Below are 21,082 nucleotides of genomic sequence, written 5' to 3'. Positions count from 1 at the left end.
GGTGCTATTGTTACGATACGAATGGTGAGCAAGTCGCTTCAGTACTGTACAAACAAACATTGTTCCTGGCCTGGACCAAGACTAAAATAGAAGTGAATCTTTAAAGGTCATGAAAATAGCCATTGTACGAGTGTACAACACGCGTGGCCAACATGCGACTGGCTGTGTGATTATTCGACTCCCTGGTCAGCGCGGGCGTTCGTATCTTCGTGGTTCAGTGACTAGATATCTGCAGCCAACTCATCCCCGTAGAGTGAAGGCAATGGACCTGTCAGGATAATCTCAAGCTGCATATATTTGACGCGCGTGTAAAACAGACGGGGGAGGTCATGGGTAGGCGCTTCCGAGACGCCGGGTCGCTGCAGGTCACCGATACGACCTCTTCCACTGGACAGCGAGACCCCCGCCCACCCCCCCCCAACTTCCAACATTTGTACATCACTGAGCCCCAGAACTCGATGTGGCATTGGGGTGCGGCCTTCTTGCTAGAAAGATGATATGAAAATAACGGGTCGGATTGTCGGCAACTAGTCTGGGCAATCTTTGTTAATTGTCCAATGAGCTGTTGCAAATTGGCACCCCCCGAATTGCAAACACAACCAACATCATCATCAACAACACAAACAACAACAGCCCCACTCTAACTCTCCTATGCTAGCTGATTGGACTCCTCACCTGAGCAGCGCGCCTATTCTGACTGCAAGTCTGTCTGAGGTCACCCTACAAGATTGCTCAGCACCAAACACTCCCCGGAACACAAAACTCTTGCCACGGTTCCCAAACCTGCGCCAGGCAATCATGCGCTTATAAGAACCACAAAGCAACGCTGGTTCACTCTACCTCTTGACGGAAATCATCTCGGAGTAAATTCTGTTACCAATCACCAAGTCTTCACTTCAACCTCAAATCACCAAAACTCCTCTTCATCCTCTGCCAGCAAAGCTTCAACTCAAACCATCCAAAACTTACGAATGGCCAACATAGATAATATTGCCCTCTACCCAGGTTCTGATTCAGAATCTGGCCAAGAGTCGGAATGGGTCTTTGGGAGGGAGTTCCTCGATGTGGTCAAGGCCACCCTCAAGCTGCCGTTGAACCCCACACAGAAGTCCGCCAAAGTAGCTAGCGACATACGACGACTTGTTGCTGGGGCGTCCCGGGAGAAGATTGGTGACGCCATTTTCAGCACATGGAGTGTACTCTGCAACATCGTTAGCCAGATCCCTCACGACAGCCAACTCCAGGATATCTTGGCAGACGCCGTGGGCATCCTCAAGTCAGAAGGAGGGCGCGTGTGGACAAGCAGCGATGGCAACGACCCCTTCAAAGCAACATGGGATGAGCTCCCAGATCTGGCCATGTTCATTCATGAAACCCATCTCAGTAGTAAGTTGGCAAGCGCCGTCCAAGACAAGAAAGAGTCTTGATATGAAATTGCTAACGAATTTCTAAAGAGAGTATCCCGAGCCCCTATGACAAGGAGCCCTTCCAAGACAGACGCAACTGGTGTGCCTTCCTGGCACGGCTCGAGGCCAGAGGCCTGTCTGCAGATGTTCTTACCGTATGGGAGTTTGCAGAAGTTTTGGAAGGGGGCACGAAGCACGAGGGTCAGCGCACCCAGCACCTAAAAGGACCGGCAATGCACGTTGGTCTTTGTATCGTCAGGGACAGGATAGTGATTGCTGGACAACAGCTCTTCGACCACCTCCGCGACGTGGCTGCAAAACAGGATATCACCAAGGAAACTCTCCTCAGTTACGAGCCTGGTGTCATGTGTGACAGTCAGGAGGTATCCGGCTGGGGACTGAGCAGATGGCGCTTCTGGACACAGATGCTTCGCCGAATCCATGATGAGCTTCTTGGCGAGCTTGGGCTGGTCGGAGATGAAGTGGTACCTATCATCAACGAAACACTCAGCAGAATGGAGGCCTTGGAGAGAGGTGCCGGTCCTATCGAAGGCGACAACTGGCCAAAGTTGCTGCACCTCAACAATGATGGGGAAGGAAAGCAACAGAACGGAAAGAATGTGAGGTTCGTGGAAGAGACGCACGCGGACAAGAAAGCCGTGAGCGGGAGCTGGTCTTTCAGTTGTGTTGTTTCTTGAAGCATCTGTCTCGCTGATTTTGCTGGAGTTTGGAGTTTTGTGTATAATTACCTGGTTCACTTTGGGTCATGCAACAATAAGGCCTTGATGCCTGAGACTTTATGAGAAAATATTATCTCAAGCTAGGTCGCCAAGAGACAACAGACCATCCATTAATGTGGTCGCCTCAAGTTTGCTACCATAGAATATCTGCAATATTCTAGGTGAAAGATGCGGCGTTGGAACTAACGACGGGAAGCAGGGGCCACTGCCGGGCTGTCTGCTTTAGAATAGAGACCACTCCGACCACTATTAACGGTTAGCTGATCATTAGTTCAATTGGTGTTTTGGAAGGATTCTTGACTGGAGGGGTTATGACAACGTATCAGGTGCAGCAGCAGTTTGCAGCCTATAAGTTTCTTCAATCGCAATTGACCTTGCACACCCGAAGCTAGGCTACCTATTCTGGTTCACTAACTGTCGGTTGAGGTAGCCTGCATGTTCAAGATCGGATAGCTCTCGTCCGGCGGATCGCAACTCTAGGTCCATGTCATGAGAAAAAGATGACGTTGCACATGCGTCCAACTCTGCTTTCTCCGCCTTCGGGTGGTGACTAAGCGTAGTAGTCCAAAATTTCTCCACTCGCGCACAGGCCCAACCGCCAAAGATACACTCTTGCTTCTCTCACCTTCTGCCTCTCCGACCCCCAACCCAACCATACACCGTCGACCATTTTCGACCATTAGATTTTGTCGTCCGCAAAGCCTGAAATTTCGTGGCCAAAGATAGGCTCGCAAAAAGACATTTCTGTCAAAATAATACTTCTTTGTTGATTTTAAAACACGTCATCTTTTTTGGGCGAAGGCGCGTCCTCGCAATCTTCTTTTTGTGCAACTGGTTCTATTCATTCATCTATCAGCCATGTCTCGAGGCGGCACCACCCTCTACGTAACTGGCTTTAGCCACGGTACTCGCGCTCGCGACCTGGCCTACGAGTTCGAACGGTACGTCATTTGATACAAACCGACGACGACTAGAATCATTTCGATCGAGACTCGGGAAGAAAGACCATCACGATTCCTCCTCCATTCTTCGTCGCTCCGTCCCTCTTCGCTGCCAGCATCCCTTCCGTCGAGACCATCGCATATCGCATCGCATCGTCCTCTCCTCCGCTCCTACTATCGTCACGTCCTGCCTCCTCATGAGCTATCGCTAAAACGCCAATGCATGGTCGAGCGGTCGATGCCAAATGGCGCAACGTGGTGCTTGGAGACTGTGCAGACACGGTGCCGTGTCGCGTGTTCATTATGTAGCAACAGGATACTCGAATCCCCGACAAGACCATAAAAAATACTGACAGTATCTGTTTTAGCTATGGCCGCCTTGTTCGATGCGACATTCCCGCACCTCGATCTGCGTCTAGCAGACTGTAAGTCACACTGTTCGCTTGTTTTGGTCGACGCTCGCTAATAATCTGAACAGTTTCGCGTTTGTCGAGTATGAAGATCGTCGCGACGCCGATGAGGCATACCACGACATGCACAACAAACGCCTCGGTCGTGACGACATTTTGAAAATCGAAGTAAGCTTAAGCTTCTGCTTGGTTTGAATTCACATGCAAAGCTAACACGCGACTCAGTGGGCCCGCACCCCTCCCTCAGCGTCCTGGCGCTTTGAGTCTGGCCGTGACCGTGACCGCGGCAGTGACCGTGGCGACCGCTCTCGCCGCTCTCCTCGACGCGGTCGATCTCCCTCGCCTCCCCGCCGCCGCGACTACTCCCCTAGGAAGGACGATCGCCGCGACAGGGACCGTGACCGTGACCGAGACTACGACAGGGACTCTCGTCGCGACCGCGACCGCTCTCGCAGCCCTGACAACCGGTAAGTGGTAAAGAACCAGGTGTCCCATATCGAGGATAATCAACTAACAAAGCCACTACTCAGTGACCGTGACCGGGAGATGAAGGATGTGGACCGCGACGACCGTGACCGTCGCGAGAACGGCACCAATGGCGAGGACCGCAAACCCGCCGCCGACAGCCCCCCTCCAGCTCGCGAGGAAGACCTCGACGTTGCCGAGTAAACGAATTTTTTCACCAACCGCGTAGCACCATGTCACAGCTTTCCGCCTCTCATATCATTTTCTCCAGTTGGGGGCAAGTTAGGCTCATTGTCTCTTGTTTCTAATTCTCTCCGGATTTACTCACTTGATCGCTCCTTACTGGCGTTTCACAAAAATCAAATGTGTTTAGTTTCGAGCCGCCGGCCGATCGGTTGTCGAATATTACTCTTTCATAGGCAGACGAGCGATACGTACCGGGAAAACACGCGAATCGAACGAACGGAACGGAACGGAATCCCCGAACGAGTGCGTCTAGTGATACCAGCGAGCCTTTTACACCACTTGCATCAATTCCCCGATCCAGTAATTAGTCCGCTTTTTAGTTAGCAACGACTGCCATTTAGTAGTATTCCGTGCTTCTGAAGTTCTTGATTAACCGTTTGTCGACGTTGTCACGTGGAGACTAAAATTTATCTTTGACATGCATATAATTGCAGAGTTGACAAGCCATCCAAGCGAATCATGTACTCTCATTCTCTTGAGGGGCAAGTTTGGCGAGAGTCCACCTGTTCAGACGCAAGCATCCACGATCTTTAGACTTGTCTGAAAATAAGGAGAGAACGGCCATGCTGATATGAGGGGGCGTAGCCACAGTACCGGACTTTGCCATATAGAACACTACGGACGTTTCAGTCCAAAGCACTGTGAGCAGGGAGTTTCTCTGCAGCTGTGACATGTGTCAAATGTAGCAAGCTCGTTACGAAGAGTTTTGACTGGTTGAGTCAGCATCGCTATGAGCAAGAAACTCGAGATCAAAGCGACTGACTGCCCGGCTTCGTCGTTCACGGGCCAATTTCTGGGTAGTATGGGATGAGATTATCGCTCTTTCGATTTAGTAACAAGTTTCAAAAGCCGGGGGGACAGCCTTTTGACAACAATGGAAGACATCTGGGTTGTCGTATCTGTCTTGAATCTCGTGGAGCACAGTGAGCAGCGGTGATCGACGGCTGAAAAGCTACCGTGCGAGGAAGACGCCGAGCTAGCATCTGGGTGGTAATTACCCGCAAATCGGTTGTAAAGCCGAGCCGTGAGCAAATCTCTAATTCGCACATCAACCGAAGAGCAAAAGAAAATTAAATAAAGAAAAGTATAGATATTGTCTGATAGATGTGCGGCTGGGATACCGATGACCACGAAACAGAACAGTAGATTGTAGAATTGATGGTGTCCTTGAGTACGAAGTGAATTGAAGCCGAGAGTTGCAAGCTTGCAGGGTACCCTCCATATCAAAGCGGGCGCATCTTGGCTGCGCCAATCGTGTCCACTGAGAGCTTACTGGTTAGGTAACAGCCAGCCGACCCTTTCCACTCACTCCCAAAGTCTCGAGACCGAGTTTTCGTCATTCGCCCTCCAAGCCTCTGACTGACCTGACATCAACCCAAGCGCCATGGGACTTTTGAGTGGGATTCTCAACCAAACATAGAACGCGGGTCCTTGACGACATAACTTTACCTAAGAACTCATGCTATTTTTTTCATCTCGCAAATATTTATATACAAAACCTGTCTTGCCCACTCTACAGCGTTAGTTGAGTTTAATTTAAGAACAAGAAGACCCCCTTGGGCCCACTATGTTTTTCCCGCATCGGCAGAGGTAGCAATCACAGAAGCACCCATCCTCGGAAAGCATCGAAATTTGGTCCAAGAAAACCCGACTACCCGAACATCGCCAAAACCACAACCACCACCGCAAAATCCCAACAGATCAATGCTGAGGCGGTAGTCGAACCAATCTAATGTGCTCGACGACAGCATTGGACTGCAAACGATCTTCTTGAGCGCGGCAGGCTGTTGGCAGTACCCGTCCTCCTCTCAGCCTCGGCTTGGGATTTGCGATCCGACCTAGTAGTTTGCTTCGTCGCGAGGGTGTTCAGTCGAGGGACCCGACTGCTTCCTACATAGCATTCCTAGGGTCGACTATAGACCGCGCTGTATAGTAATATTACATCTCTGTCATGTCATCTGTAAGTTGCTCGTCCTGACTGTATGCTATTTCTCTTATGGGGTGGTCGCGTGAGAGCTGGAGGAAGATAGTGGTGAGCTCGATAGCGGGAAGCTAGACACAAGGCCAACCCACCACCAAGCCCTCATCAATTGTCGCCAGGACTCGAGAGTTGAGACTGATGCAGTAAGCAAACAGCAAAAAATGTCGAGTACAAGCGCCGCCACATCATCCCTCCCGTCTCCGCCGCCACAGTCCTCCAACAGCACAATGACGTCGCATCCTCCTCCTCCGACATCGCCTGGCCCGGTGGCCGCGGCACCAGTAGTCGCCTCGATACCCAATGATACCCTGACGCAGTTTCGCGGCTTCATATCACAGCCGGTAACAGCAGCCTTCTGCGCCGGCGGCATCGCAGGCGCCGTGTCACGGACGGTGGTGTCGCCCCTGGAGCGTCTCAAGATTCTCTTCCAGATCCAGAGCGCCGGGCGCGAGGAGTACAAGCTGTCGGTCGGCAAGGCGCTAAAGAAGATGTGGCAAGAGGAAGGGTGGCGGGGCTTCATGCGCGGCAACGGCACCAACTGCATACGGATCGTGCCGTACTCGGCCGTGCAGTTTGGCTCGTACGGCTTCTACAAACGGACGCTGTTCGAGTCGAGCCCCGGGGCGGACCTGACGCCGCTCGAGCGCCTCATTTGTGGCGGCATCGCGGGTATCACGTCGGTGACGTTTACCTACCCGCTCGACATTGTGCGGACGCGCCTCTCGATCCAGTCGGCGTCGTTTGCCGACCTCGGCGACAAGCCCAAGGAGCTCCCGGGCATGATGGCCACCATGGTGCGCATGTACCGCGACGAGGGAGGTATGATGGCGCTGTATCGCGGCATCGTGCCCACCGTCACGGGCGTGGCGCCGTACGTCGGTCTCAACTTTATGACGTACGAGTTTGTGCGCACGCACCTGACCCCAGAGGGTGAGAAGAACCCCAGCGCGGCCAGGAAGCTGCTTGCAGGTGCCATCTCGGGTGCTGTCGCGCAGACCTGCACATATCCATTGTGAGTGTCCTTTGTGTCGGTGTTCAGTCGTTTGGTGCTGTATGCTAACGATGACTCTCTGCGACTTGCAGTGATGTTCTGAGGAGACGGTTCCAAATCAACACCATGTCTGGTATGGGATACCAGTACAAGTCGATCCCGGATGCCGTCAAAGTGATTGTGATGCAAGAGGGCATCAAGGGGCTGTACAAAGGCATCGTACCGAACCTGCTCAAGGTGGCGCCGAGTATGGCGTCAAGTTGGTTGAGTTTTGAGGTCTTCAGGGATTTCTTCGTCTCCCTGGACCCCAAGGAGACGGCGATGTGAAAATGACCGGCAAACCTTTCAAGGTCTCCAGAATATGGCCCATGGACATCAGAGCTGTGTGAGATGCAGAGAACCAACAAACACCTGCAGACGCCTATGCGAGACCGACGGTATACATATATAACCTTGCCGAACCCAGTGGCCGAACTAAAGCTCTTCGTACTGAGATCGAAGACGTAACACAAACTAAACTATAAGGATGGGGGAAGGACCGGCCGTGGTTTTAACATGCACTGGTCCATACCAGAGAGACAGTCTACGGAATAAGATGTGACCGAGGCGACATCTTTGCTCTTTCGGACAGGAGACGGCCGTCCGAGCTTGAGTCACGATTGGGAATAAGAGCCGGGAGATATTGCATCACTACGTATATATATACATAGACAAGAGAGAGTGAAAAAGCATTGAAAGGGATCTGCATGCTTTCAAAAGGGATATATTTTGTCAATCTCGAGCCTTTGCTGTAATTTATTTTGTATGAGTTTCATTTGTGGTTGAGCTAATAAGAGTTAGACATTGTAGAATGAAGTTTCGACTTATTGGAAGCCTTGCTGTGCCTAATCTGACGGAGGCAATTGGGACCTGACCAAGAGGGACGGTTCCAGGATCAAAATGCATCTTGACTCGTTAGACCCGCAGCACGTGAGCGCCCTGAATTATCTCTTGTTGCAGCGCGGCCGTGTTTTACGCAGTCAATTAGCGTAGGATTAATGCCTTACATGTCAGGCGCAAAGCGAAAGACACACACGAAAAGGAGCTGCCCTAATTCTGCCCAGCCGAATTTCACCGCCCCGCCGCTCGCGAATTGCCCCACAAGCGCACCACCACAACGAAATTTCCATTGGCATCGTGGGCCGTTTGCAACTTTTTTGTTCTCCCTCTCCAACTAACCAGCAGCAAATCAACCGCCCACCCGTCCTCGTAGATCAGCGACATCGCGAGACGCCGACAAGATGGGTACGTGAAAGACGAGAAAAACATTTGTTTGATTTGGGAGGGAGATCATGACGGCTTTTCTTTACTGAAAGCCTACGTGTGCGAGTGGAAATATTGCATCCCGCGATATTTCTGCGACCCTTTTTCTTTGTGCGCCGGTCCTCGGGTCCATGAAAGAGTCTGAGTGTGAAGAAATTCACAACCTCTATTCATGGACTCGAGGTCGTCTGAGCTGCCAAAATACAAAAAGCATACACGGATCGTTAGGCTGACGGTTGGGATTGTCCTCTCGTGAATAGGTATCGATCTTAAGAAGCACCACGTGCGCAGCACGCACCGCAAGGCCCCCAAGAGCGACAATGTCTACCTCAAGCTCTTGGTGAAGCTCTACCGCTTCCTGGCCCGTAAGTCACAGAACCCTTCTCTGCGAAAGCATCACTTTCCCAGTTAAGACAGAAAAAAAGTCTGCTGACACTCGATTATTTACCCATCATGCAGGCAGGACCGACTCCAGCTTCAACAAGGTTGTCCTTCGCCGCCTCTTTATGTCGCGCACCAACCGCCCTCCCGTCTCCCTGTCGCGCATCGCAGGCAACCTGAAGAACGGCAACGAGAAGAAGACCGTTGTCGTTGTCGGCACCGTCACCGACGACAACCGCCTGGTTGAGTGCCCCAAGGCCCAGGTCGCTGCCCTTCGCTTCACCGCCACCGCCCGTGCCCGCATCGTTGCCGCCGGCGGCCAGGCCATCACCCTTGACCAGCTGGCTCTTGAGAAGCCCACTGGTGCCAACACCCTCCTCCTCCGCGGCCCCAAGAACGCCCGTGAGGCTGTCAAGCACTTCGGCTTCGGTCCCCACAAGCACAAGGTACGATCCATTGGATACTTGGTTATTTCGAATAGGAGTCCGGATCCAAGCATACTAACCCCCTCTGCAGAAGCCTTACGTCCAGTCCAAGGGCCGCAAGTTCGAGAAGGCCCGTGGTCGCAGACGATCGCGTGGTTTCAAGGTCTAAATGGCCTTGTCATCCTCTTTTGGGGTCTCTTTTTGTTTTTATTCAATGGGCTTGTTACTGCTGGCTGTTCTCGTGGGTTGACGCAAGAAAACGATATCCATGTTGTCTCTTACGGTCGTCTTTGGGGACTCTTTAGTCAGTACTCTCAAACAACAGGAGTTTGCATGGGTTTCGGCGTGGAAATGGGCAACAAAAGAATATTCATGAACTTTCGGAATGCAAATATGAAATTGAGATGCCCTGAGGCCCTTGAATCTTATACTATTTGCGTGTATGGCTGTGTTGTATGTGCAAGTGCAAGTGAACAATCTGTAGGGAGCAATGTGATGTCGAATATTTTTCTTGTTCCATGTTAGTCTATGTCTACTACCTCTTCTTCGTCTCGGCAATCTCCTTGACGACCTGTGCCGTCGCCTTGACGATGAGCTCATGCTCATGTGAGTGTATCCTCTGCTCGAGCTCCTCCAACGTCTCTCCCTCCCTGCACTCGATCTCCTGAACCATGATCGGGGCTCCCCGATCGACCTGGGCAATGACATAGTGGATCATGATGCCCGTCTTTCCACCCTCCAGGTTCCCGTCCTTGAAGTCCTGGTACGCACGGCCGATGGCGTTGGCGCCGTCGTACTTGCCGGGCAGGGCCGGGTGGAGGTTGATGCACTTGATGCCGGCGGCCTCGAGCGGGCGTAGGAACGCCTCGGAGAAGACGTGCATCCAGCCGGCGAGCACGACCAGTTCCGGCTCGTCCTTGAGCACGAGCGCGGCCAGCGCAGCGTCGTAGGCCTCCCGCGCCTGCCGCTTCGCCTCGGGGTCCTTCTCGCCCGCCTTTTGGAACCCGTTCCCGACCAGGTTGAAGTACTCGGTCGGGATGCCGGCGTCGGCGGCGCGGGTCAGCGCGTAAGCGTTCTTGCGGTTCGCAATCAGCCGCACGATGGTCGCGGGCGAGATGGCGTGTGTCTTTTGCACGGCGTCAATTAGGGCTTGGAAGTTTGAGCCGTTGCCTGAGGCGAGGACGGATATCCTGATGGGAGCTGCCATTTTTGTGGTTTGTTTGTTTGTTTGTTTGTTTGTTTTTTTCCCCTTTCTTTTTCTTCCCTGAGATGCAGCAGCCGGTATCGGCTTTTTTCTAGACTGTGATTTTCGGTGAAGAAAGTAGGACGTGTCGTGTGAGATGAGAGATAAGAGCTTGTGGTGAGTGCGAATGAGGAAAAGAAAAATGAAGAAAGAAAGTGAGGGAGGAAGAGGGGTATCAGATCGATTCAAGAATATGAGCAAAGCCGTGGGCGACGATAATTGATTGTAGATTCCTTCGCCTCCCACAGGACAAATGTTGATAATTCTAAACGTTGCAGGCTATATTTACCGAAGTCACTGGCATTAGTTACTGACGGGAGCTCTCGTTTTTGACGGTGTTTTTAGTGCAACACTGAATCCTTGTAATGATCTATAGAAAATTAAAATTATTCCAAAATTTGTCCGTCGTCATGAGCAACTTGAGCACTTTAGGACTTATCACTCAGTCCTTCACCAGCTTGCTACGACGTATCTGTTCTACAAATGGGACTGGTAACTTTTTAATTCCTTCTACTTTCACTGAAGCCTTCTATTATGCAGCCGCCTCATCGGAGTTCGGTTCCTCCAGGACTTTTGTTGCGAAGACTATTAATGAAGAGACAGGAAACAGTTACGTCCAGATTTTAATAAATTTTCGTTTTCAACTGACAAGGCCGCATGACCCCGCCATTGCATACTCGAGCTGTTAGCAGCTCACCCTGGACGTCATATATGTAGCTAGAACCCAGCAGCCTCCGGACAGACGCAAATGGCCCTCTCTTTCATCATGAAAAACGAACGTAATCAAGTCAATCATCTGTTAGACTTTGTAAACCTCCTTTCTCTTGTAACAAAATCTCACACAGGGTTATGTTGATTCTGCAGAGCGTCAAGCACATTTTATAGCTCCAACCAATCACCTTACACGAGATGTCATACCCCTGTCCAAGTGGACCTACCGGCACCCGGGTTTAGTGGAGCTCGGCGCGCCGGTTCGCACGCACGTCCCTCTCAGCACTGCGGTCGTGGATTGGAGCTCCAATAATTTTTTGGGCAGTTTAACGTAGAGCGGCCAATTTGGTAACAAACCATCGGGGGACGGCGCTCCCCAATTGAACGACCTCCCGAATCGACACAATCCCTCCAAACACAATGATAACGCGGAGACCACCAACCTGCCTGGGCTGCCTTCGAAGGGCCCTGGCGCCCAGCATGAATGGCAGCAGCAGCAGCAACGCCTCGGTGGCCCTGACGCAGGTCCGTGGGAAGACCAAGACGGCACGCAACAAGGACGAGGAGGGCGGCCTCGTCGTCCGGCTGCTCAAGAACATCCCCGAATATGGACCTAAAAGTCGGTACACGTATCCGTCTGTCTTGGAAATCTTCACCGGGAAGGAAGGGGGAAAGAATGAAACAATGCCGCATGCATTAGAGAGACAAAAAAAATAGCAGAAAAATAAGCTGACCAGGAAAATGGTGCCATAAACAGACACCATCCTCCGCGCCCCAAGAGGTCGTGTCCGAAACATGTGGTACCCCGACGGCAAGGTCGAGTACATGACGCCCCAGCGCTTCGCCGAGCTGGGTGTTAACGAGTCTGCCATTGTCGAGCGAGACCCCATGTACGGTTTGGAGGTTGAGAAGCCGGTCGAGAAGAAGGCCGTGAGGTCCAAGGCTGCCGACGATAAGGTGGTCAAGATCCAGCCGCCCAAGGTAGACTATTTCTCATTCATTTCCTTTCCGGCGTACTCATGAACATTGGGGAGGCCCTAATCACCCCAATCCGTCACAACACAACAAAAGCTAACCACAACCCACTCCTGCAAATCAGCCCCAAGAAGCCACCGCCCTCCTGAACAACCTGCTCCCCAAGACCCTGACCTTCGAGCGCGCCGTAATCCCCGCGGGCGTCAAGAGCAAACAGGACAGCCCGTCGGCGGAGGAAAACGTGTACCGCTCCCCGCTGGTGGCTCGCAACGCAAGCGTCTCTCACGAGTCGGCCGCCAACGCGCCGCCGCAGCCCATCGCCATCTTTGGTTCCGTCAGCACCGCCGACGTGGCCGCGCGCGTCAAGGAGCTGCTGTCGAGCCACCGCATCGCATCGCTCGTCGCGATCGAGGCCAAGCACGTCAGCATCGAGGGCGCGCTGCTCGAGGACGGCGATGTCGTTCGCGCCGACGACCCGGCCACCGCAGCGGCCGCCGCCGTCGAGGGCGACAAGGTCAAGCAGCTGGGCAGATGGGAAATCACCATCGAGGTACCCGGTGGCGCCAAAGAGGGCGTCAAGCCCATCAAGAAGATTCTGGAGGTCGTAGGTATGGCGGACAAGAGTGCTTAATAAATCTGTCCCCATAAAAACTCAAGAGAAAAAAAAACAACAACCGACTAGGGCTCAAAGATGAGGGAAGAGCTGCCTGTTGTCTGTATAATATCATGTTCTGCTTAGATGGGGGAGGTTTAGACACCCTCTATTGTACTGTACAATCTACATGTTGCATAGAAAATGTGAGCATCTTTCTCTGTGGATTTTTGTTCAAAGAAAATTGGAATTTTTTTGCCTGTGTCAACGTGGGCAAATAACTCTGGTAAATATTATGAAAAACCCAAAACATCCTTGCTTGAAAAAGAGGCTGGCTAGCTACTAAACAAATTGCTCTGGATATCACCAGTACTCCCCTCAGAACGCCAGTTGATGAAAACAAAGCCCGGTGCCTTTGCTAAAAGACGAGCCATGATTTCTCCATCTCTGTACAGTGTATCCTGAAAAAAAGATAAAATAGGATACAGAACAAACGAAACCCAATATGTAGCACACCTATACAACACGAGCAAAGCTTACAATCCGACAAGTGGTCTACCCTAGTACTGCCTTGCTTGCAACCTTAAAGGTCAAGATTCCACATATGATCCCATACAACGCTTCTTTTGGTTGGACTCTCCCGTTGTATTGGCTGCTGTTGCTCGAACCGATTCTATATAAAGGGGAAAGCAGAAACGCAGACGGACAGAAAATCAGCAGGCCTGATCATGTAGGGCCAAGGAGGGAATCTATTGCGCCACCGCCGCTGTCGTTGCGTACCTCGACTCGTTGCTGCTGCGGCTCCGGGAGTGCAGCAAGACGAACATCCTGGTCCTCACCATGCGCAAGGTGTGGTTTGGGGCTCGTCGGCCCAGATGGTGATCCGGCGCCGTCACCAGGTGCTGTTGTAGCCACGGCGCGAAGGCTGTTAGTCTCGCTACCAGGGGCGTTACGGCTAAGGGCCCCGGCGAACGGCAGCGGTCGACGTGTTGATGAAGTGCTAGACCGTCGACTCTCAAGGCTCTTGGAGAGGCTCTTGCTTGCACCATCGACCGCTGAGGGCTTGGCGCCACCGAGTACTGCTAGGCCGCCCGGTGTGGACCTAGGCTGGGTCTGCATGTCCCCCTTGGCCTCAACCTTGGTGCTCGCAACGGTTGTCTTCCCAAGTCCTGGAGTGCTAGGAGCCCCTGGCTTGTCCTCTTGCGCGTCTATAAGGTACCACCGTAAACCATCCGATAGATCAAAGGGATTGTCGTTATCGTCCTCGGCACCACCGCTGGTTCCATTGATACTCTCAGTCGTATCGAGACTCTTAGAGAGATCAACTACTTTTTCCTGAACGCGGGTGATGCGAGCGACAAGCCATTCCCTGTTGCTAAGCCGATGGTGTTCTTGCTCGCGCAGGAAATAGTGCGGGAACCCGATATTGAAGGCGGCCCAGGCGCCGTTTGTCTGATTCCTAGTCGGGAGGAACAGGGCAAGGTCACCCTCCTTGAAGTTGCGGAATGCAATTTTATCGTGAGCATCCTTGTGTAAAGCATGAGTCTTTTCCCTGTAACCGCGCACGTCACGCTGCAACTTCCTTGCGATATGCTCCACGTCCTTAACGCGACGGTATACCGTATCTGCAAAAGCGTCGACGTCGAATGAGCCGAGGGTCGACATGAACTTGTCGTATTTCTCCGTTTCGCCTTGTACATCAGTAGCATTCATCCAGTAAAGTAGTTCCACGTCCGCTGGTTCGCTTGCTATGCGCGACTTCGCGTCAGCGGTAGATGACGCTGCCAGATTCATGGTCGATCGTTCTGCCCGCGGGATTTTCTGTATCGTCATGACCCCGTTCTCGCGCGAGACCGAAAAGCCGAGACGCTCAAGTAAACGCACTAAACGCTCGTTCTGCGAGTAAAGGCGTTGGCTGATATCCTTGGTCCGCTCGTTCCGAGTCTCCGTGCGTAGTGTCAAGGTTGTTAGCTTGGACTGCGAATCCTGTAGACGCTCCTGGAACAACCTCAGCTCTTCTTCTAAGCTGCCAACCTGTGATTGCTTGGAGGCGAGATCCTCGGTCAACCGGACAATCTTTTTCTCTTCCTCCTCGAGACGTGTTCGCAGACTCTCGGAGCCGGTCTCTCCCTGGGCAATCTGAGTACGGAGCTCATCGAGCTGCTTGCGACCATCCGCCAGTTCGCCCTCAAGCGCGTTGACCTTGGCCTTGTGCTCATCACACTGTTCCCTAAGGTGCATCGACGTAGTCTCCTCTTTGGCCAGCTTCTCCAGTGCATTTGCCTGCTGAGCTCTAAGGTCCTTCGCAACATCCTGGGCCAGTGCAAGATTTGAGCGCATGATTGAGATATCAGCATCCAGATTCTGAACCTTGGCCAGGGTCTCTGCTGCATTGTTCAATACAGTATCAGCCAGGTCGTTGACATCCTCTGGAATACCGGCGCTCTTGACAAACGTTGTATAAAGCTCTCTAAGAGCCCGTAGTTGCACGTCTGCAGCCTCGTTCGTGGTCTTGAGCTTCTTGTTCAACAGCCCGAGTTCGTCCTGAGACGCCTGGATTTGCGCCTGTAGCGCCTCGTTACTCTCTCGCTGCAGTCGCGTCTCGTTGCGCAAGAAGTCGACCTGGCCTTGCGCCTTCAGAGCATCGTCACTCTTCTCCTTGGTTAAGCTCTCCAGTTGAGCCTCTAGCAACTGAACCTTTTCGTCATACGAGGTCTTTTCATGCTCGCGAGACTCATCAATGTTGTGGAACTCGTCTTCAGTCTCCTCAAGCCTAGCCTTGAGGTTGCGTATCTCCTCGTCAAGAGCCTTACGTTCCACCAAGAACTCGCGTTTCTGAGCCTCCATATTTTCGAGAAGATCCTTCTTTGTGGCGTTCACGTCGTCCATCTGTGCCTTGATATCGTTGGTGTGCGTGGTACGGTCGGCGGCGTCTCTTTCGAGTGCGGCATTGCGCTCCTTCTCTTCCTGTAGCTCCTTCTCAAGTTGAGCCACGCGTTGCACAAGTTGGTTCCCGACCTCGTCTGACTGCCGGCGATCACCAATAGGTCCGGGAGAACCGACAGATTGTGCAGATCCGCTCCGCTCCGGAAGTTGTTGACTTGGATTCTGGAAGAGGTTGCCCAAAGTCGGCCTGGAGGCTTGGCCTTGCCTATGTAGCAAGTCCTCTAATCTTCTGACTCTGCTTTCCGCCGTCCTAAGCTTAGTCTCGAGTTTTGTCTTATCGTCCTGCAGAGACCTCAGAAGCTCATCATCTCCCCGGATCATCAAGCCGCTGCGGCCTAGTGCCGAGTCGTGAACGCTGCCATTTTTGAACGCTTTGAGACGCTTGAACTGTTGCTTGGTTGGGTTGCTGAGCTCTGCGATAATTTTACCGACATCACCAATAATGCTTGCATCCGCCCTTTGGCGTTGCAGCAGGTCGAGAAATTCCTCGAGATCCTTTCTCGATGTGCTTGGCCAAAGCTCATCCTCACCCAACAGGTTTACCTCTAGTCCGGGCACGTTGTTATCAGTACTCAAAGACTCGGGCCCGTAACTAGTGTCCCCTATAGTCTTGTACCATTTTCTCCTGCGCTTGGCCTCCTCATCCTGGAAAAGTGCCATCTCATTGGCAAGTGTTGTTGAATCCGTCTTCACCTTGTCAAACCACTCTTTGCGGCGTATGGCTTCAGCAGTAAAAGCTGCATACATGTACGGAACTTGATGAATCAAGCGCAGATAGTCAAATGTGGCCAGCTCCTCGTCTTCGGCGATAGCGTTGATCAAAGACTTGACCTGCATATCAAGCTTGCTGACGTCAGCTATGCTGCGCATAAACTCTGCTTGCTCAAGCGCCAAGGCGTTCCGGGCCTTGATTGCATAGCGTAGCATCCCGTCCATCTCAAGCGCACGTTTGTGTAGACTTGGCAGGTGTTTCTCTGTGTGCGTTTGTGCAATCTTGGAGGCCTGAAGTAAATCTCTGGTAGAGGTTGAGTAGTCCATGGTTGTGCGATAATCATTCTCGACTTTGCCAGCGAGTGCTTGAATATCCTGAAGGAGCTGAGTGGCGTCCTGGGAGTGGCCCATAACCGACCTGCTGATGACCCGTCGAAACTCGGCCTCGAGCTCCTCAAAGTTCTGCATGAGACGTCCCTCTGCCTTCTCCAGATCCGCTATCCTGGCATTGAACTTGCGCAAGACAGTGGGCGCGCGACGGCCTTCTTTGCGAGCGCAGTCCAAATCGACTAGGTCTTCCAAGGTCGCCTGTTTTGATGGGCGACCTTTGGCCCCAGTCACGTCCTTCCCTGTCATAAGGCGAACCATGGCCGCCGAGATAGGTATGCTGCGCGCGAGACCGAGATTCTGCTCCCACCTGGTGACTAGATCGTTATAGCCTGTTTGCTCGGTGGCTGCCCATTTCTTCAGATCCTCGTACTTGTTCTCAGTGGCGCGCACAACGGATTCGAGATTGGCCACGGCAGCATCCAAGCAGGACAGCATGTTATCCATGGCCTCGTATTGGTCATGGGCCTCTTTTTCCATGCCTTCGCAGTCCTCTGATAACCTGTGCGCCCAGACGCGCCTCTCCCTGAATAAGTCCTGCCATGACTCGAGCGAACGCGTGTCGATTATGTCGTTTGGCGGGTTCGTGATGGCGTAGGGCTTCGGCAGGTCTATCTCCAGCTTGACGGGAAAAGGGGAGCCGGGAGCTCCGGTCTGGGTCATCCGACTGTCGTATACGAATATCTCTTTCTGTAAAGATGTTAGCAGTGGTGAACTTCTAACTCTAATGTACCAAGTATGATATAACACAGCTGGACGAACCTCCATCTGGATTGCTTGAGGCCTCAGAGCTTTGCCTGGAGGCACGAGGGCGATGATGCAGTTCTGTGGTATCGAGGTTGACCGGGACACGGCGGAACGGAATTCATCGAGCCTGTAGGTAGTTAGTCACTGCCACCACAGGAACAAACTCGAGGCTTGCACGGATAAGATCCTACGTTGTGAGGCGCGAAGTGTCTATCTGCAGGCGTTGGCCCGAGTGGGCTATCAACACCTGGGTTGCCATCGCATATCATGCCAGGACATGTCCTCCTCGCTAGCGCTTGCGGTGCGAGAGGCTTCTTCTGGTGGGAAGCCGACGGCGTGCGGTGGCTGCAGAGTAGCGCAGGTCTTTGGCGGCGGTGGGATACGGCCAGGCAGGAATGAATGAATCTCTAGTATGTGATGAACTGACGAACGTGCAGACAAAGGTGGTGACTACGGGTTCGGCGGAAGGGAGTAGAAGTAAAGCGGGCAGGAAAGACAAGAAACCAAGTCACGATGATGCATAGGTAAGGCAGGTAGATCAATCGGAGTAAATGCGGATGGGTTCGTTAGCAGGCGGTTGGATAAATCGATAGGATAACACAACTGCGGCGCGGGCTTGCACGGTCGCGAAATGACTGATTAGACCGAGGGTCGATGATATGGTCGTCTAGGAAATAAAAGTTGCTTTGATGCGTCCCGAATAGCTACCTTAGCCAGAGTCAAGGTCGGTAGTGAGTACCTAGGTACGTGGAATATTCCAACAGAGTCATGCCTGGGATTGAATGCGGATGGAAACCCAGCCAAAGAAGGCTATGACGACCCTTGCGTGAACGACGAACCTCGATGGCTACTGTAGGCACCCATTCTCTGTATTACCTGAAGCTAAGGTTCCTGGATGGCGTTGCGATAAGCAAAGGATAAGGCGTGACGACCCACCCACATGACTGGGGAGGTACGTGACGTTCCTGGCCCAAGGGTTCCCACCTGCATTCTAAGGTCGTGTGTGCGATATGATGCTAGAACCACAGCCAGATGAGACATTAACATGATCGAATTGGTGAACTAAGAACAAATGCTTCTTTGTCAAGATTCCAATGAAAAAAACCCCAATGTAGTTTTTCCTTTATTTCTTGTTCAAAGTACTTGCATTTGTTAAAGGGTTACATTCTTCAAGCCCTTTAGACCAGCAGCCACGGCTGTCACCACTACCAAAGCCAATCGGCATGGTCCTGTAAATGTTGGGCAGATGAACCATAGACCCTTTTGTCATGCTCGAACTAAAGTCTGCCTGTGACTGCCAGTTCTGCAAGGTGGGACGTCAGGTATCCGCCGATCGCGACGTGTCTTTGCTTTATCATTGCTGGTGGTCACTCAGGAAAAACCATCCCAACCAAAATGTTCGAGATAGTGATGAGCGTGGCGGCGCCAGTCATTTATCCTTGGTTTACCTATACCTACCCTGTATCTTAAACGGCTGCAGCTACCAGCAAAACCTAAACGAAACAAGTCCGTAATTGCAGGTCGACTTGGAGAATAGTGCCTAATAATATTCTACTTGAACAAGGCAGGATCTTTTGGAAGCAGGCTGGAAGTGCTGCAGGGTATCATGTCCACGACTCGAAAAGATACCACATATAGTACATACTAGGCGATTCCACGCTGTCGGGTCAGGCACTGTGTTGAGTCGCATCAAGGACATGATTTGAAACGAAATCACTCCGAAAATTGAATGGGAGCCCAGGCTTGGCTTTGGCTGCCCGCATCGTCCATGGTGGTCTGTGCGTAATTTTATCCTCTTCTTCTCGCCCGACACAATGGATGAACAAGAACGCGTCTAGAAAGAGGGGTTGTCTGTAATGGTCAGTAGTGAGAATTATGATTAATAATTGGCTGTAAACAGGCCACAGCTGCAATGCCATCAATCCCGCCAACTGAGGATGCGCAAATGCGAGATGCGCCCACCGATGATGACGCGACACAACCCATCATCTCTGCCGACGAAGAGCGCGTCTTGAAGCTTTTCGATCGCCTCCAGGAGTTACAGCTACAGATCGCGCTCGTCAAGGCGCGTAATGCCTACAAGCCAAGTATGCAGTACCTTGCCCCGCGCAAGTTTTTGGACTGGCCATTTTGTACTTTGAGAGCCCTTTTGGATGACATTAGCTCACATTTCATTTGGTGAACCACAACAGCATCTGAACCGGACACTCCCGAAGCTGTGAAGGCAGCTCAGGCCCGCCTGCTCGACGCCCGCGCCGGCTACATGCTCCGGAACCAAGTAGTCGAAAGTGTCGTCTCAGCGACGCCGATTCTCCATGCCGTCCATGGCGCGAAGAATGCAAATTTGATCGAACAGTACGCAAATATATCCGTGAACTGACTTCCCGAGATTGAGAACGTTGACGGCGATGTACAATAAATACTCACATTAAGTCGAAATTCAGAGATCTCAAAGACACTCTCAAGGCCCGTGATGCAGCCTCAATCGCCGTCGCGAACCAGACCACCGCACTACACGAGACCCTCGACAAGCTCACGAGCGTCGAAGCCGATAGCCTGGCGCTGTCGCGCAAGAACGTCGAGCTTGCGGCCGAGATGCTGGATTTGGTCCAGGAGCACGAGGCAAGGAGGAAAGGAGTTACCGCGGACGAGGACCCGGACACGGCGGCCGAGATTCGGCGACTCGAGGGCCAGGTGCAGGCGAGCCGGCGGCGCTGGCGCATCATGAAGGGGACGGCAGGCGCAGTCGTTGTCGGCAGTGGTGTGGACTGGGTAGGGGATCCGGTGTTGAGAGACGTCGTCCTAGACTCTGAGTGACGAGGGAGATGAGAATCTCATGGCGGTTTTCTAGCGAGTAACGCTAGATGAAGCCTGGAGGTGACGACGATACCTCACGCCGCGCACTGACACATGGCCTCGGCGAGTAGCAAAACAGAGCACAATTGAGCTCGCACCGTGCTCAGCTCGAGGTGGGTATTGGATCCAAGACGTCATCGCACCGTGATTATTGGAATAGTTGCAATTTGCATACATGGCGCATGTTTTTCACGAACTTTGCTTCCGAGTTTCCGACAAGCTAGCGGATTGCGACAGCGACAATGGGTGCTGGGCGCGTCCAAAAGCTGGTAGTAGACCTTGCACGGGCGGAGACGCGACAGAGAATCAGGAACCCGGTTGCATGATTCCCATAAAAGCAGATGTGACTTGTGAACTGGACCCCTCTTTCCAGTGGCCTGACCGCATGATGATAGGGTCCTTGTCAGAACAAAGCTCTAGTTCCAGGTCCAGGTCATCGGTAAACGAGCTTATACTGCGAGTAACCTTGTACGGTAGTACCTTTCTTAGGTTTGCAACAACGCAAAAACTTAGTACCGATAGATAGTAGCCATGTGAGCAATATTTGAGTTCCTATAAGGGGTCCCTTAAGTTTCCATTCAACATTTTTGAGATGCTTGACACATTGACAACCCTTCAAGGCAGGT

At 52.4% G+C, this 21,082-nt stretch overlaps 8 protein-coding genes across 8 annotated transcripts; 6 read left to right on the top strand and 2 right to left on the bottom strand.

Annotated features, from left to right (window-relative positions):
• The first annotated feature begins 739 nt into the window (after positions 1–739).
• MGG_04481 (uncharacterized protein) lies at positions 740–2,531 on the top strand. Its single transcript, XM_003710928.1, has 2 exons — positions 740–1,386; positions 1,455–2,531. The coding sequence occupies exons 1-2, from the start codon at positions 972–974 to the stop codon at positions 2,102–2,104; spliced, it is 1,065 nt and encodes a 354-aa protein (XP_003710976.1). The 5' UTR covers positions 740–971; the 3' UTR covers positions 2,105–2,531.
• A 249-nt stretch (positions 2,532–2,780) lies between these two features.
• MGG_04482 (uncharacterized protein) lies at positions 2,781–4,543 on the top strand. The gene is made up of 5 exons (XM_003710927.1): positions 2,781–3,087; positions 3,456–3,512; positions 3,566–3,665; positions 3,723–3,964; positions 4,028–4,543. The coding sequence occupies exons 1-5, from the start codon at positions 3,005–3,007 to the stop codon at positions 4,164–4,166; spliced, it is 621 nt and encodes a 206-aa protein (XP_003710975.1). The 5' UTR covers positions 2,781–3,004; the 3' UTR covers positions 4,167–4,543.
• Positions 4,544–5,546: 1,003 nt separating this feature from the next.
• MGG_04483 (mitochondrial carrier protein) lies at positions 5,547–8,053 on the top strand. Its single transcript, XM_003710926.1, has 3 exons — positions 5,547–6,168; positions 6,345–7,201; positions 7,273–8,053. Exons 1-3 carry the CDS (start codon positions 6,160–6,162, stop codon positions 7,505–7,507), a joined length of 1,101 nt encoding a protein of 366 aa, XP_003710974.1. The 5' UTR covers positions 5,547–6,159; the 3' UTR covers positions 7,508–8,053.
• Positions 8,054–8,183: 130 nt separating this feature from the next.
• Positions 8,184–9,731, top strand: MGG_04484 (60S ribosomal protein L18). Its single transcript, XM_003710925.1, has 4 exons — positions 8,184–8,464; positions 8,743–8,847; positions 8,942–9,309; positions 9,380–9,731. Exons 1-4 carry the CDS (start codon positions 8,461–8,463, stop codon positions 9,455–9,457), a joined length of 555 nt encoding a protein of 184 aa, XP_003710973.1. The 5' UTR covers positions 8,184–8,460; the 3' UTR covers positions 9,458–9,731.
• On the bottom strand, positions 9,617–10,894 carry MGG_13813 (phosphoribosylglycinamide formyltransferase). Its single transcript, XM_003710924.1, has one exon. The coding sequence runs from the start codon at positions 10,493–10,495 to the stop codon at positions 9,824–9,826; it is 672 nt and encodes a 223-aa protein (XP_003710972.1). The 5' UTR covers positions 10,496–10,894; the 3' UTR covers positions 9,617–9,823.
• A 652-nt stretch (positions 10,895–11,546) lies between these two features.
• Positions 11,547–13,036, top strand: MGG_04485 (uncharacterized protein). The gene is made up of 3 exons (XM_003710923.1): positions 11,547–11,861; positions 12,000–12,223; positions 12,342–13,036. The coding sequence occupies exons 1-3, from the start codon at positions 11,663–11,665 to the stop codon at positions 12,846–12,848; spliced, it is 930 nt and encodes a 309-aa protein (XP_003710971.1). The 5' UTR covers positions 11,547–11,662; the 3' UTR covers positions 12,849–13,036.
• MGG_04486 (autophagy-like protein 11) lies at positions 13,010–18,432 on the bottom strand. Its single transcript, XM_003710922.1, has 3 exons — positions 17,792–18,432; positions 17,616–17,727; positions 13,010–17,543 (listed from the first exon to the last, which is right to left on the bottom strand). The coding sequence occupies exons 1-3, from the start codon at positions 17,857–17,859 to the stop codon at positions 13,536–13,538; spliced, it is 4,188 nt and encodes a 1,395-aa protein (XP_003710970.1). The 5' UTR covers positions 17,860–18,432; the 3' UTR covers positions 13,010–13,535.
• Positions 18,433–19,420: 988 nt separating this feature from the next.
• Positions 19,421–21,021, top strand: MGG_04487 (uncharacterized protein). Its single transcript, XM_003710921.1, has 3 exons — positions 19,421–19,687; positions 19,793–19,955; positions 20,045–21,021. Exons 1-3 carry the CDS (start codon positions 19,513–19,515, stop codon positions 20,415–20,417), a joined length of 711 nt encoding a protein of 236 aa, XP_003710969.1. The 5' UTR covers positions 19,421–19,512; the 3' UTR covers positions 20,418–21,021.
• Positions 21,022–21,082: the final 61 nt, after the last annotated feature.

The sequence above is a fragment of the Pyricularia oryzae genome, chromosome 1 (genome assembly GCF_000002495.2).
Source record: "Pyricularia oryzae 70-15 chromosome 1, whole genome shotgun sequence".
In the NCBI taxonomy this organism is placed as follows: domain Eukaryota; kingdom Fungi; phylum Ascomycota; class Sordariomycetes; order Magnaporthales; family Pyriculariaceae; genus Pyricularia; species Pyricularia oryzae.
This window is presented reverse-complemented; position numbering and strand designations above follow the sequence as displayed.